The sequence below is a fragment of the Octodon degus genome, unplaced genomic scaffold, assembly GCF_000260255.1.
Source record: "Octodon degus isolate 3935 unplaced genomic scaffold, OctDeg1.0 scaffold00035, whole genome shotgun sequence".
Classification (NCBI taxonomy): Eukaryota; Metazoa; Chordata; class Mammalia; order Rodentia; family Octodontidae; genus Octodon; species Octodon degus.
This window is the reverse complement of record NW_004524611.1, coordinates 15,443,303-15,459,675: the sequence shown is the minus strand read 5'-3', so window position 1 is coordinate 15,459,675 and position 16,373 is coordinate 15,443,303. Positions and strand designations below refer to the sequence as shown.

The window sequence follows — 16,373 nt, the reverse complement described above, 5'->3', positions numbered from 1 at the left end:
ATAACCAGTTACAAAACATGAAGACTCTACTTTGTTGTTGTGGTTGTACTGGGAATTGAACACGAGGGCTTTGGACTGAGATATATGTCTGGCCCTTTTTATTTTTTATTTTGAGTCAGGGTCTTGCTAAGTTGCTAAGTTACTCAGGCTAGGCTAAAGCTTGCAGTCCTCCTGCCTCAGCTTCCCACAGTATTGGCATCATAGAAATGAGACAATATGCTCAGCTCCCCTGCTTTTTTTTTGTCAAACTAAAACATAGTACTTAAATTTCTGACTCTACCTCAGTATTATTTAGAAAAACAGAAGGAAGGCTGTATGGGGCGAGGGGTCTCCCATCCAGGTACCAGGTATCAAACTGGGAACTTTGTGCTTGCCAGGCAGGCCCTTAAACCACTTATCTATATTCCCAGGGGTCACTGGGGAAAGGGTTTTGTTTTATCATATATACAGTGAACAGCTAGAAGAGGGCCTTACATATCACAGTAGGGGCTCAACTAGTTGGAATTTGTTGACTGAATCAAGAAATGAAGATCACATCCAAACCAATACACCTGGATTAAACTGATGATGTGTCTTTGGGCTATGATGGCTACAGTTCCACAATTTTTATAGTTTGATACATATGAAAGGGAGGGGATTCCTCAATTTTCCAGCTTTTTGGAAAGGCCTGGGGTCATGGAATCAGAATCCAGTGAAAGGATTTTCCCACCTGAACTAAGGACAGAAGATAGCACGAGTCAATTCCTGGCTGACTACTACCTTCTGGGAGAAGAGGACAATGTTTTCTGTTGGCGCAGGGACAAGTAAATATGAGCAGCTGGGTACGATTGCAGTTCTGTGCGGGAGCAGCCGACTGCATCAGGAAGTGGATGTCCTGGGCATAGGCTATTAGGTGATGATTGACATCTCCTCCCTGTCTCTGCTCTCAGACATGGAACTGATGATGTTTTTCAAGTATTTCATGAACTCCATCCGGATCTCTTCAGGCTCATCCTCAAGATTGGAGTGCACCAGCTTCAGCTTGTTCAGTGGTGGCGCTTAAAAGGAGAATCAGGTCAGTTAGGTGCAAACTTTCCACAAGGAGGCCCTCTTTTGCTCCCAATGACCTAGACTTTTAGAAGTCTATTGAACTTTCTAAAGCCTAGAATTAGGGGCTGGGGAGATGGCTCAGTAGAATAAGTGCTTGCCTGACCAGCACAAGGGGTCAGTCCTTGGTTCTGCCAAGAAAAAGAATAAAGTCCAGAAATAAAGTTGTGTCTTGCTTGACACAGCAGAGAAGGGTTTCATGATGCTGTCACCTGGCAACACAGCAAGAACTACACCAACCACTTTCTGTAGTTTTTGTGGTGCTAGGGATGGAACTTGGGGCCTCATGTATGCTAGACAAGGGTTCTGCCACTGGGCTGCACCCCAGCTCTTTCTCTGTGCTCTTAACCCAGGAATGGATTCTCTCCTATTCTTTGTTTCTGGCTTTCTTCCTTTCTCTCTCTCTCTCTCTCTCTCTCTCTCTCTCTCTCTCTCTCTCTCTTTCTTTCGAGGCAGGGTCACACTATGCAATTCAGGCTGGCCTTGAGCTCGCTTTGTAGCCCAGGCTGGTCTGGAACTCACAATGATCTACCTGCCTCAGCTTTCTAAGTGCTGGGAATTACAGGTATGTGCCACCATGCCTGGGTATTTCTGAATATACTGTGAATTGTTTTCCAGGATCACTTTTGTCACCTTGCTCATGTGTCATGTTAAGCCTTGGAGGCTTTCTTGGCCTGTCAGGAAGGTAGGAATACATCCAGTTGGATCAATGAATAGTGAACACCAGCTTCCCCTCTCTTGGAGTCTGTCTGCTGTTCAGTGCCCAGATGCTGGCCTGGGTGGCTCTTTAACACATGCCTACACATGGCAGGTGCTCAGTGGCTGCACAAAGCTAATGGGCTCAAAGACAAGAGTAACACATGGGTGCCCCAAATGCTGACAAGAGGAGGAGAGGAAACTGAAGTTTCCTTACACAAAGACAGGCTCCCCATGTCGCCTCCAGAGCCTGGTTTGTGATGTGCAATTAGCAGGCACTGAGAATCCTGTAAGAACTGCTGCTGGACAAAGCAGGAATACCACATCTCGATTTCCTTCAGGTGGCTTGGGATGTCGGCATTGAAGACAATAACCACCCCATGGGCATCCTTCATCAGGGCCGGCCAGCAGGACTCAAACCTAGAAATCAGGAAGGGAGTTAGAGCAAGAGTTAGGTCAGCCTGGTTTCTAACAGCATTTTATTGCATTTCATTCAGATTTCTTTTGTGGTGCTAGGGCTCAAACCTAGGACTTCAAGTATGGTAGGCAAGCACTCCACCACTGAGCTACATCTCAGACTTGATATTTAAGTCACTATACAGCAGATTATTATTATTATTTTTTCAGTCCGGGGATTGAACTCAGGCCCTTGTGCTTTCCTTATTCTACTAAGCTATCTCCCCAACCCCTAGGCAGCAGATCTTTAAAGGAAACATACTTAGCATCACCGCCACAGTCCCAGAGCTCAAACTCACACCCTGTGCCCTTGTTGCTGGCGACATTTGGGTTCTCAAATTCCAGGATCCTAAAAATAAAAACAGCAGCAGAGAAATCTTTACTTAGGAAGTACTTTAGGAATGCCAAAACCCCAGCAAGTAGGAGGTGGGTGATGGTGGGTGATGGTCGGTGATGCTTCGGGACACGGGCTGGGCAGGCTAACCTCACTCCTTGGGTTGGGTTGTATTCGGTGATGTCGGAAGATTCAGTCAGAAAGTTGGCCAGAACAGTTTTTCCACTCTGTGAAAATAAAAGTGAATAAAGGTCTCTGTTGAAAAACAAAAGGATAAACCATAAAGATCCCTTTCCATAACTGGCTTGGAATGTAGTGTGGTCCTACAGGCCATAGACCATACTGGCTTGCTCTTTGGTGGTGGGCACAGCCTGGTCTGGGAACCAGGGGACCTGAGAGTCTAGGCTTTGTTGCTGAGGTGACTTTAACCACACTGATTCCCCCACCCAGCACTCAACTACCAAACCTAAGAACAGAAAAAAATATCATGTGTCTCTCTTGCCTGTTCCTCTCTATACCTTCAGGAAACCAGTCAGTTATAGGTACCAAGCCACTGAGGCTGAGAGAGGGGAAAGGAATTCTCTGAGGTCACAGAGAGGATCAAGATCAGAGCTGGGCCCAGGGCCGGGGACTGGCCATGCCGCAGTTCCACAGAAAGCAGTTTCTCTTTATGTAATACAAAAGTAATGTACATCCCCACGTGAACTAGCCACAGAACCAAAAAACGGCCTTCCTCATCCCTCCATTCAAACCATCCTTTGATCTGTCCCATTCCCTCATGTTTATGTCTGAATATAAAAAACTTTTTTTGGTCACTTCCAAAGAAAGGCAGTCTCTTTAGCTTGGGTGCTTATAAAAATTTCTAAATTGAGTGTGGTGGTGCTTGCCTGTAATCCCAGCACTCTGGGAGGCTGGGCCAGGAAGATACCAGCCAGCCCAGGCAACTTGGTGATTTAGGGAGATGCCATCTCAACAGCCCCCACAAACAAACAGGGGGCTGAAGTCATAGTTCAATGCAAAAGCCCTGTTTTTAATCTTTAGGACTGAAAAAAAAATCAAAACCAAAAACATAAAACACAAAACCCCTCCCATTCTCCTGCCCTCTAAGATATTTTAGTCTGAGCAACAACTGCTTGGCTAGAAGGATCCTGATCAATGCTAGTTCGGGAGACTTTGAGAGGTCCATTGACAGAATCAGAAAAATAAAAGTGGGGGTGGGGACCCAATACTACTGTAGTAATTTTCCCTAAAGATGAAGCCTTACAAATTACATATGATCTAAACAAACACAGCAAGTGATGGTGTTGTAGAGATCATGCATGTTTGTTTTTAAGGCTGAATAAATGAAGCAAATGCTTTGAGATTATAGGAACAGGTTCTGGGTTTGAATACATTTCCAGGAGTGAAGCCACACACAGATTCAAAAAGTGCTGTTTCTAAACAACTTAGATGGGGAAGGATGATGTGTTTTGGAAGATAGGTGAGAGGGATGGGAAAGTGGCAAGACTGGGAAGCGAGAACTGAGATACACTTTCTTGTTGATGCTGGGGGCTGCGTGCCAGGAGTTCACAGTATTTTTTTGTCCTCTAGATACTTGGAAATTTTCATTAAAAAAAATTTCAACACTTGTTTTTTATAATTCTTAAAATTTTGTCTTGGAGGGCTCTCTGTATCAGCACACACAGAACTGCCTCATTTTGCTTAATTGTTGCATAGTCTTTGAAAGTAGGAATGTGTTGCTGAACCTGGCGGCATAAGCCTGTAATCCCAGCTCTCAGAAGGCTGAGGCAGAAGGATTGCCAGGAATTAGAGGCCAGCCTGGACTCCACAGTGAATTTTAGGGGGGAACTTTGGACTACACAGTGAGAACCTATCTCAAAACAAACAAACAAATCAAAAAAGAAAACATGGGAGGCATCTTAGTTTTTAAGATACTCTTATTGGTGAGTGAAGGTGTTTCCAGTTGTTCAGTATTGCGTATGACTCAGGAACATGGAAAAGCTCTCAGGTATAGCAATGATTACTACACCAAAAGTGAGGCACATTGTAACTTTTAATTATTTGCTCTCCATAGAAGGTATTATCTCTGGGGATGGTAGCTCATGCCTGTAATTCGAGCCCTCCAGAGCTGAGGCAGCAGGATCATGCATTTGAGGCCAGCCTGGGCTACATGAGTTCAAGGCCAGGCTGGACTAGAGTGATTCTCTGTCTCACAAAACCAAAACCAAACTCCCTGCCCAAAAAAAGAACAAAGACAAAGACAAACAAAAATACACATGTTATTAGAATCTCCACAACAGACTCCTAGAACATTTTACTACATGCATCTTAACACTGCATATTAGCATTCTTAAACTTTCCTCATCCAATTTGGTGGGCAAATAAATAGCATCTTTTTATTTTAATCACTGTCCCTGTGACTGAGATTGAGTGTCTTCTCATATGTAGTTACTGGACACTTTCATTTCCCGATTTTAATTGTGTGTAGTGCCTTTAGTTGATCTGTGATTGAACTGTTTCTGTTTACTGCGTTTTAAAATTTCCTTGTATAGTTTATCTAAGGATCCTTTCTTTGAAATGCATTTTGCAAATACTTTCCTTAGGCCTTAACTTCGCTATTATTTCTTCTAAACCACCTTCATTTTTGTGTTGTGGTTAAGAAAATCTTCTCTAACTCAAGATAAAAACACCTTTCTCCCCACACTGACATGAATCCACAGTTGTTCTCCATGTGTGATCTGTGCACCAGCAACATTAGCACCACTCTAGACTGGTGACAGCAAACTTTTAGAGCTTTCAATAACAGATGCTGTAGCACTAGGTTTGCCACCACTGCCCTAGATCACTATCAGCAAAATCCAACTCACAGGTCCATCCTGGGTCTCATGAAATAAAAACGCTGGGGTAGGACCTGGTGATCTGCGTTTTAATACCATCCAGGTGATCTGGAAGCATTCTGAAGTTGGACAGTACTCATCTATCACTTTTCTTTTTGGATGGCTCAAGCTGTCGTAGGAACGGGTCTGGTGTGGCCTGTGGAGCTGGGGGTCGAACTGCGGTCCCCTGTACCTGACTGAGTTTGCCCAAGCCGGTGCTTTAAACAACGGAGCTAACCTGCAAGCCTCCTCATCTATTACTTCTACAGTGTCTTTCCGCCATACAGTTCACTTTAGTCTATGTAAATTTTACTTTTGCGTACACCACGAAGTGCACATACACATGGAAGCCTGGCCACTACTGTCACTCACATACATCAGTAGCCAAGGGTTCCAAACCATTTAAGAAATAATCTCGTTTTCCCTCCTGTTTCTGTAGTCCCACAAACATCCATTAGGGATAACGGGAACGGGCAAAGCATGAGTCAGAAGACCCAGGCCCCAGTTCCAAAGATGCCACTTACTATGGTGGAGCCTTCGGGGGTCTAAACACCAGGTTCTAGCTAGACGTGGTGGAGCACGCCTGTAATTCTAGCTCCTAGCTCCGGAGGCTGAGGCAGGCGGATCGCTACAAGTTTGAGGCCGGCCTGGGCTACATAGTGAGTTCAAGGCCAGTCTGAACTGCCTAGTGAAGCCCTGTCTCAAAAAAGGAAAGAAAAAAAAAAAAAGTGAACACCATCTCGGAGTTCTGGTAGGCTCGCCGGGGTGGTAGCTTTAAGACCCGATGGTCACCTCCTGGGCGGTTGCTTATGTAAGGCACAGACTAAGGGGATGTCAGTCCCGCAGCCGCGCCGAGTCTGGCCTCACCTCGCAGGGCCCCACGAAGAGGATCTTGGCCTTCAGCATCTCTGTCGCCGTCCGGGAGCACCACAGTGTCGGCCGGCGCCGTGGGATGCAGCGCGACTTCGCTCAGTCAATCTCCGCGCTGAGCCTCAGCCTTCGTTTCCATGGTGACCGGGAGCGGCGCGCAGGGGCTGTCGGGATTAGGCACTTCCGGGAGCGGCGGGCGGAAAGAAGGCGCGAGACGCAAGTGGAGAGAGAGCTGGAGGGAAGGCGCGCAGCTGGAGCTGCTGAAGAGGTTGTGGTCCCGAGGCTCGGAGCTCGCCAGTCCTGCTTCTCTTTGTAGAGACGTGGAAAATGAGACTCCAGGAGGGGGTGCAGTGGCCGGCTCCCAATTTTCGTTATTCATCCTAATCCGAGTGCTCAGCAAGGCGGAATAGCTGGTGACTTGAGCTGGGTACCAGGCCTTTGGCTTCTTTGTCACACTTGGATGCTGCAGCCCACATTGGGATCCCATTTATCAGCCTTGTCCCAGGAGAATAAAACGCTAAAGTGAAGGGAGGCAGAAAACAGGTTTCCAGGCTCTTAGAAAGGGCGGCGCCACTCACAGTTACTAGGATCTGGGAGGAACCGAAAGGGCATTGTTTAGTCACTGCGGGTGTTTGGGAATATTCCTGCTAAATTAGGCCAGCCTTAAATTACGTAGCCAGAGCATATGGTGTAGTTTTAGAACTAAATAGCCAAATATGATCGGGCACTTGTTTACTTTTGGTACAAACTCATTTTCTTTTCCTTTTTTGCTTTGTCTCCTGGGCCACACACTTGACCTCTTCCATACCCTCCTTGTGACTTGCAATGTTCATTCCAGTGACAAGACAGCCAAGTAAATTCCTAGCAGGAGTTCATGATAACCTAGGGTACACCCCTGGGTGTTTCTCTTCATACATTTTACACATGCCTGTTCTACACAGTTCTCTGTACCTGTGGATCTAGGAGAGGTCACTAAAACAGGACAACTCTGATTTTGGCTGAAGCTTTGAAGACTGACAATAGATATCACACGTGTTTGGATTTTTGTTTGTCTCTTGGGAGCTAGTATGTCACCTGAAAGTTATTGAATTATGAGGTTGATGAAGAGAGGAAGAATTTCTTTGGAGAGAATGCTGTTTGCTTACCTTAGGTCAAGTAAGGAGAGATGGAGTTCAGAACACGTGTCCTTCAGAATTTGGACAGCATGAGGATAAGGATGAGAAGTCATAGGGAAATCTGGTCCAAGAGTAAAGAAAGAGGATGTGCTGGGAGTTGCCAAGGATGCAGGAGATTTTCCATAGGAAGCTGAGCTGGGTAGGAGTTTGGCTCTGAGTAGGAAAGAGGTTCCCTGGGCTACAGACCAGTACTAATTTATGGTCTGTTAGGAGCTGGGCCACACAGTAGGAGTTGTAAGAAGTAAGCAAGGGAGGGAAACTTCAACTGTGTTTATAGCCAGTCCCCACGGCTGGGGGCATTGCCCTGAGGTGCCTCTTTTGTTTCCACCCTTCAGTGAAGCTGCTCCTGAGAGGGGTCTGAGTTCCCAGCTCTGTTTGAATTATTCCCAGAACACCCCCAACCTCTCACCCTTGTCTGTGGAAAAACTGTCTCTCTTGAAACCGTTACTTGGCACCAAAATGGTTGGGAAACACTGGTTTAGGATCTTGCCTATGAACACCCCGGGAAGGTGGATTCTTCAGAGAGAGTGCTTCCAAGAATGGCCAGAATGATGCAATCAGTGTGTTTGAAGAAAGTATTCTCAGGGGGATTCATGGTAATGTCTTTTTTTTGAAACAAGGTATTTCTGTGTGACCCAGGTTGGCCTCGAACTCATGGCAGTCCTCCTGCCTCAGCCTTCTAAGGGCTAAAATTAATAGGTGTGAACCACCACACCTGGTGGTAATGCTTTTTCTATAATCAATTTTTTTAAAATTAACACTCACATGTTTTGTCGTCATACTAATTAGGAAATTAGACATTACACTTTGAAACCTTAAATATCTTCTTGGCTACTATCCGCCAATCTGGGCCTATTCTCTCCTATCCTAGCTTCGAATCCTATTCTCCATCTTCTTAGCATTTCTCAAGGCTTCTCTGCTCCCTCACTTTTTTTGGGTGTTGAGGATGGAACCCATAGCCCTGTGCATGCTAGGTAAGTGCTCTGCCACCAAACCGTATTCCCAGCCTCTGCCATGTTTTGTGCTGTCCCTGCAACTCCTCTTCGCTGTTTGGAGCACACCATGATGCCATCCTGATTAGGGCAATTATACTATCCTTAAAGAGCTAGATAATTAACATCCTTTGGGCTCATTTTATTTATTAATTTTTTTGTGGTACTGGGAATTGAACTCAGGACCTTGCACTTGCCAGGCAAGTGCTTATTCTACTGAGCTATTTCCCCAGCCCCTGGGGCTCATTTTAAAGCATACATTTAAAGATGTGTGATTGAATCCTTGGCTCCCAGTGCTAGGAGGAGGAGGCACGTAGTCTTAGTGAAAAATGAACATGGCATGGAAATCTGGAGGAGCTTTGCGTTTTGCTTGGGAATTAATGTTGTTGAAGCAAAAGCTACAGTAGAACAAGGTGCTCTAGAGATGCAGGATTGGAAAGTCTAGGACTAACGTGCAGTTCTGCAGTGGCTCAAACATTAGGCTCTTTTGAGGTTTTTTTTTTTTTCCTGCTGGTTCTGTCTTTGTTCTCATGCATGTTACCTCATGGTCACAAAGTGGCTGGTGTGCTTCCAGCCGTCATCCTAGCAATTAAGGAATGAAGGGGGAGGGAGAATTGCTGTGCTGGTTGAGTCTATTCCTATTCATAAGCCTATTCATAAGGAACTGTTGTGGTTTGTGTCTCATTGTCCCCCTAAGGTCTGATGCAGTCATTGGGGAGGTTTCTAGAGTTTGTGATTGATTCGTGGTGTAATGCTGAGATTATGGGTGTGAGTGTTACACCCACCCTAGAGTGGATGATCCGAACACAATATGAGGAGGGGAGAGAGGCTTCCTAGCTGCCTCAGTCACTGCTCCTCCCATTTCTCTTTGCTGTTTTCTGCCACCATGAACTGCTGCCCTCTGTCATATGCTACTCTGCCTTGGAGCCAGCTGAGTATGGACTGACATCTCCACTATCTGTGTGCTAAACCTTTCTTTCCTTAATTTTGGGGCTTGGGTGTCTGTCCCAGCAACAGAAGAAAAGTAATTGAGACATCTCCCACCCATAATCCTAGAAAACCTTAGTTGTGCTTTTTGTCACTGTAGTTTTATTTTTGGTTACTCAAGATGTCATATAAATGGACTCACTCAATATTTTATTCTTTTATGTCTGGCTCTTTTTTTTTTTTAATTTACTTATTTGTGTGTGTGTGTGGCCAGCTCAGCCCACCAAGGGGTGGGCTGCCTGGTATGTGGTGCTGGGGATTGAACCATCGTCCCTTTGCTTTGCTAAGCTTATTCTAAGTAGGTGCTTTAGACCACTGAGCCATCTCACCAGCCCCTGTCTGGCTCTTTTTACTCAAGCAATATTTTGGAAATTGTCCTATGTTCTGTGTATCAGTAGCTTACTCTTTATTGTTCAGTAGTATTTCCACATATGAAGATACCTTAATTTTGCTTATTCACTCATCTGTTGATGAACATTTGGTTATGTCTTAGTCACTGTCTTGTTGTCAAGACACAACGCCCAACACCCACAACCTAAAGAGGGGAGGTTTATTTTGGCTCACATTTACAGACCATGGCCTGGCAGAGGGGCCTGGTGGAGGAAAACTTGCTCACATCATGGTGACAAGGAAGTAGAGCAAAAGAAGAGCCAAGGAAAGAGATGAACACTTCCAGGTCGTGCCCGGTGACTGTCTCTAACCAGATTCCACCTCTTGACAGAAAGTCAAAGCTCAGCCTCTCAGCATCTGAGAGGTTTCCTTTGGTGAGGGTCATTCTTAGTCTAAGCCATAACAGGTTAAGTGTTTGGCTATTGTCAATAAAGTGGATACAAATAAAGCACTAGATAACTTCATTTGTTTTGGATAAATAGCCAGGGGTAGAATTGCTGAGAAACATGAATATATCTGTGCCAGGATATGATCTGTGAAATGAATCCCTAGGCATTTTCATGGTGGGGGCATCACAGTGTGCATTGACACGACTAGATGCGACCTCTCAATGCCATCAAGAGATGCAGTAAACACGACATGGATGGGCTGGCTGCTGGTACAATACGGCACTGTTGAGGGGCGGAGATATAGCTCAGTGGCATAAGAGCCTGCCTGGCAAATGCAGGCACTTGTGCTGCTGAGCTATGTCCCTGCCCTCCATTATAATCTTAAGAGGTCACTGTCCTATGTGTGGTCGTCATTGACCAAAATGTTGTTATGTAGTGCATGACTATATACACACACTATGCATATATTTATGTTAAATACATACAGTAGTTCATAGTATCCTTTTTTGCACACTGAATTACAATCTGGGTATTACTTTTTTTTGTGGAACTGGGGATTGAACTCAGGCCCTTGCACGTGCCAGGGTAGCACTTATTCCACTGAGCCATCTCCCTGGCCCCTGGGTATTACCGTTGTTTATTTTGTTGCTCAAATTGTCCTTGATTTGGCAGTTGTGAGCCTCTTCAAGGTAGTTTCTGGGTCCTTTTGAAATCTCTGTCCCTCTATGAGCTTTTCTTCACTTTTCAGCACTACTGCATATTCCCAGCTGGTTATTTTATTAGCATGATGTCATAACCATGTATTATACTCTTTCTTTCTTTCATATATGTATTTGGTACAGGGTCTCACAAAGCAGCTTGGACTCATAGTAATCCTCCTGTGTTCAGCCTCCCCAGCACTGGGATGACAGGTGTGCGCCACCATACCCAGACTTGGTCACTGGCTCAGCATTCGGGATGGGGATCGAACTCTGATCCCTGCACTTGCCAAAGCAGGCACTTAGTCCGCTGAGCTATCTCACCAGCCCTCTTTCTTTACTTTTTGGTGTTGGGGATTGAACTGAGGACCTTGCATTTGCCAGGCAGGCTCTTATGCCACTGAGCTATACTCTGCCCCTCAATTAATTAATTAATTAATTGGTACCAGGGATCGAACTCCGGACCTTGCACTTTCCAGGAAGGTGCTTAAGCTACTGAGCTATCTCCCCAGCCTTCCCGTTCCTTCTATGCATTAAAAAATTAAAAGTTTCAAAAGTCCAAAGAGGCCCAGGGGAGAGCTCAGAGGTAGTGCCTGGCAAGCCCAAGGTCCTGAGTTTTATTCCCAGTACAAAAAAAAAAAAAAAAAAAATCCAAAGAACCTCAAAAACGTTGTTCCTTTGCACACCTGGAAATGTTGGAGGGAGTTCCCCACCTCCCACCCCCACCACGAAACATACTTAGGTGTCTGGTCTGGCTTTGGGAGAGCTAGTGACAGGCACTTGGGCAGCTGCTGAGTTCCAGAGATGAAGCTGCAGTCTCTGCCCTTGGAGCTTCTTGTTGGATAGGGAGACCCAGCTGTAGAGTGTTTTATCACTTGTCAGATGCTTTCTATATAAAGCCAGGCTGAGGCAAGAGGATCATCAATTCAGGGCCAGCCTGAGCCACATAGTGAGTTCAAGGCCACATTGAACTGCCCTGTCTCAAACTACCCTGTCTCAAAAAAAAAAAAAAAAAAAATAGGCCTTCCACTTAGAATTTCATTTAATTTGCAATGGAAGCTATTACTAAAGGGCAAGCTGACAGATTTGTGCCCTAAGTTGATGTCATGAAGCAGGCAGGTGCCATAGGCTTCGTGGTGGCCCGGTGGCTCAGTTCTCTTTTCAACGTGAAAGGAGGCCAAGTGTCCTGTGTGTGCAGAAATGGCTCCAAGTCTACCCCAGCTGTGTCGGGTCCAAAGCCCATGCTGTTTCAGCTCTGGTTTTATTGACCACAACAGGAAGTAGTTGCCTCTGTGTTCCTCAACACGCCAGGCCTTCTCTGAAGGGTTTCATTCATGCTTGGGTGCCCTGGACCTAGCTGTAAGCCTGGTACCCAGTAGGTGCTCAATACACATCAGCCCCTTCGTCTTTTCCAACACACATCCATTCAGACTCCTGCACACATATATATTCATTGATCTATACATATTTAAGTTAATGAATGTTCCCTTAAACTTGGCAAAGGGCTTTAGTTTTTGTTTCCAGGTGAGGGAAATAAAAAATGTGAAACGCTTTATGTTTCTTGGACATACATACTATTTAAATCTGGGATTATTATTATTATAAATGATTGAAATACTTTGCTTTATGACTTTCATTTTAATTAGAAGAGGTTGACTTCAGACAGCTTAAGACCTGGCCTTTAGTTCTACAGAGAGCAAAGTGACATTGGCAGGGGCCAGGACTGGGTGAACTGAGTCATTTTTCTCCCGGTTTGGTGACTTCAATGCAATAAAATTTCTTGCTTGAAGCAGAATGTAAAGAAATCAGTTTGACATATTTCAAATCCTTTCTATAAATTGTTGAAAAGATTTAATATAACTGCCAGTCATAAAATCTTTAATTTGAGTTGACCCTCCATGGTCCTCAGGACTACACATGCAGTTTTTATTACTGAAGAATAAATTGTGGATTTCCTGTGACTCACGGGAATAAAAATGCCCTTCAGCTACCTCCGTCTACAACAGAGGCTTGAACATATTCAGCTCAACTCTCAAAGATAGGAACAATCACAAAATGGTTTGTAACCTGGAAATATTTTGTTCTTCATTAATGCAATACTGGCATTCCTTAAGAAGAAAGAAAGCTCACCTAGCCAAGGATGAGGTCCAGTGAGTTTGGTTTAGAGTAAAAATTAATGAAGCAAAAGATTATTTTTCATCAATTTTTATTAGAAAGCTTGAGCTAAGCTTTCAATATTAAAATATTTCCCAGAAGAATGAAGGGAAAGCTTCACCAGGATCTTGGAGCCTATATTTGGCAGTGCTGTGCATAAGCACTTTTGGTAGGCAAGGTCATTCAGTGGAAAGAGGATTGATTTTGGAGTAAAACAGAATTTGAAATTAGTTGAGTGATCTTAAGAAAATTATTCAAGTTCTTAGACTTACTGGAAGTCAGCTTGCTCAAGATGGGCCCAGTTACCTCATTTACTGATTTTCACGCTCTTGGGTAGCCCCCTTCCACAGTGAACAGGGCTGACCTATGTAACCACTTGGATATTGAAGGATGTAAAGGTTCCAAGGCTGGGTCATCAGAGGAATTGCATCTTTGGCTTTCTACTGGCTTGTGTCAATCGCTTGGGCCAAGCCAGATGCCACGTCTTGAGGACTCAAGTGGTCCCTTGGAGACCCTCTGTGGAGAGAAACTGAGGTCTCCTGCAAACCAGCTGGTGCCAACCTGTGGTCCACATAAGTGGGCCATCCTGGAACTGAGGCCTCTAGCTGTCAAGCCTTCAGCTGATGACGACACCAGCCAAGATCCTAAACCAGAGCTGACCAGCCAAGCTATTCCCCAATTCCTAACCCATAGAGATTATGCCATAACAAATATCTTTTGTTAATGTAGGTTGGTAAGATTTTTGGAGGAGGTGTTTGTTAGGCAACAGTAGATAACACGCATATAAAGCTTCAGTTTCTCCTTCACTAAATGAGTTTTCTTAAACCAGTTCTATGGGGTTAAGATCACATGAGACAAGGTGTGCAAGCTATCTAACCTAAGAAATGGCACACAGCAAGTGATTGACACCTGACAGCTGTTATCACTTAGCAGATTCAGCGGGCTTTGTAATATCTTTGTGATGTTTTTGGTTAACCCTCTTCATCCTAACCACAGAATTTTTTTCCTACACTGCTTATTTTTTGAACCATAAACTTTGTGTCTTCCTGCATCTCCTTTTACCACCAGGGGAGAGCACAGGTATGTGTAATTTATTGCAAATAAGTTAATGCCTCAAACCCATGATGTATCCCTACTGAGTTCTCTTTATATATAGCCACTTAGATCTTACTCAATTTAGCGAATTCCTTGCCTCTTCTACTTTATTTAAAATTCTGTGTCTTAAAATGAAGGTGACTGGCCATTCAATGAGTAGTTAAGAATTCCAGCCACATTCATTGCATAAGAAGCCTTTGTTTACATACAGGCCTCCAGCAGCATATTGATGGTTAAGAGAGGATTAGGTTGTGGGCACAGGAAATGATAGCTGATCCTATTTTATTTATTTTTATTAGTACCTGTTGGTAGAGCATGATGATAACATTTATCATAGGGAGTTGGCACATGTACACAACACATCTTAATTCTCTTTTTTTAGTCTTATTCTTTCTCCTCTCTCCCCCCTCTGCAACTCTTGGACCCTATCATTTATATAATATTACATGCCGTATTTTAAAAAACATAACAATCATGCTTTTCATAGGGACCTGGTCGATATACACAACACTTCACAACCCTACCCTTTAAAAATCTCATTCCTTTCCCTGTCTCTTGGTTCCCTTCCCATGTGCTAAAAATCTATCTTGCTATTTCAAATCTATGCCTACTTTTTTATTTTGCACTTAATTTATATCTTGAGTGTCTCGGACAAGAGAAACCATGTGATATTTAAGCTTGTGTGATTTATTTCACTTCACATCCTGATCTCAAGAGGCATCCGTTTTCCCGCAAATGAATCAAGTTTATCCCTTATTACAGAGTGGTGCGCCACTGTGTGTAAGTACTGCACTTTGTGCCTCAGCTTACCTGTGATGAGGTGTGCACCACTTTCAAGATCCACCTATTGTGAATTGTACTGCTCTAAACTTCGGTAGCAAGTGTCATTGTGATATGATGTCTCTAATTCTTTTGAGAGTAGCTGGGTTGAATGGAATTTCTAGTTTTAGTTTTGTCAATAAATATGTGAAAAATGTCCAACCTTGCCTGCCATCTGAGAAATGCAAATTAAAGTAACACGGAGATTCCATCTCACTCCAGAAAGAATGACTATGGTCAGGAAATAAAAAAATCAGAGATCCTGTTTAGGAAAGACCTTTATGCTTGTGGTAGCCCTAGAAGCCTTCATTATGGGGCATACGACCTGTATACATAGAAACGTTCCCCAAAGCATCTGGGAATTTGTGCTTTGTGTATTCTGCACACCTTATGTGTAGCTTTAATCCAAGATTTAGCCGGATGATGCTACAGTCTTTTTAAAAAAATTTTTATTTTTTAAAGAGTACAAATTAGAATTAAAACAGAAAAAATGAAAAGTGATACAGAATTTCACATAACAAAGTAATATGAATTTCACAGTATTTGTTGTGATACATAGTGTTGTCTTTACCCACCCTATTTTACACTTACAAATCCACAATGACAGCTTGCAAAATACAAGGACTATTCAATACCTTTAAAGTAAATAAAATGTATGCAATCTTACCTTTCACATAATTTTATTTTCTCCCTTTAACCATAATAATATGATACCCAAACTTTGTCTTAACTGGTGGGTCTGAAAACATAGGTTTATCCATTCCATTCACAGGCAAGGCAAATGCTGCTTCTTGAAATGGTCCTACCATGGAGTCTCTGTCATCCAGCCCAAGTCGCCCCTTTGCCTGGCTTTATCCTTACTATAGTGTGTGGCCACTTCGCTGAATCTCAACCTGGACTTTTCCATGACTTCCACGATTTTGCTGTGTTTCACACAGGATGCGTTGGGCCTTTACTGCGTTGCCACCACCTTTGGGGTCCTGAGCCTTCTTGTCAGCACTATCACTCCCAGAGGCTGCTTCCCCTTTCCACCCTTTTCCAGAACCACTTTTTCCTTTGGGCAGCATCTCCGGAATTCGCCGCTGTACTTGGCAATTCTAGAGTCTTCTTCTTTGAATAAATGCCACCCTCATATACAGCTATTTCACAATGTAGATTTTATTATTATTTGAGTGCGAGCAGGAGACAGCTGCCAGTGAAAAGACATCTTGTGATTCCCTGGAGGCCAGAGGCAGCCAAGGCACTGAGGCCACAGAGGGAAGAGCCAAATGTCAGTCAAGAGACAGACGCTTGGTGGAGGGCAGAGGTAGCAAGGGGATAGGTCTGCAGTGTTTGTTATAATTTCCTCAGGAAAGA

General features: G+C 44.0%; 1 protein-coding gene across 2 annotated transcripts; it reads right to left on the bottom strand.

Annotated features, from left to right (window-relative positions):
- Positions 1–242: 242 nt before the first annotated feature.
- Ift22 (intraflagellar transport 22) lies at positions 243–6,476 on the bottom strand. Of its 2 annotated transcripts, XM_004630472.2 has the most exons (5): positions 6,316–6,476; positions 2,723–2,799; positions 2,501–2,587; positions 2,000–2,202; positions 243–1,037 (listed from the first exon to the last, which is right to left on the bottom strand). In XM_004630472.2, the coding sequence occupies exons 1-5, from the start codon at positions 6,352–6,354 to the stop codon at positions 889–891; spliced, it is 555 nt and encodes a 184-aa protein (XP_004630529.1). In that variant the 5' UTR covers positions 6,355–6,476; the 3' UTR covers positions 243–888. The 2 variants fall into 2 exon arrangements, with proteins under 2 accessions (XP_004630529.1, XP_023570272.1); XM_023714504.1 differs by lacking the exons at positions 2,501–2,587; positions 2,723–2,799; positions 6,316–6,476 and adding an exon at positions 2,622–2,712.
- Positions 6,477–16,373: the final 9,897 nt, after the last annotated feature.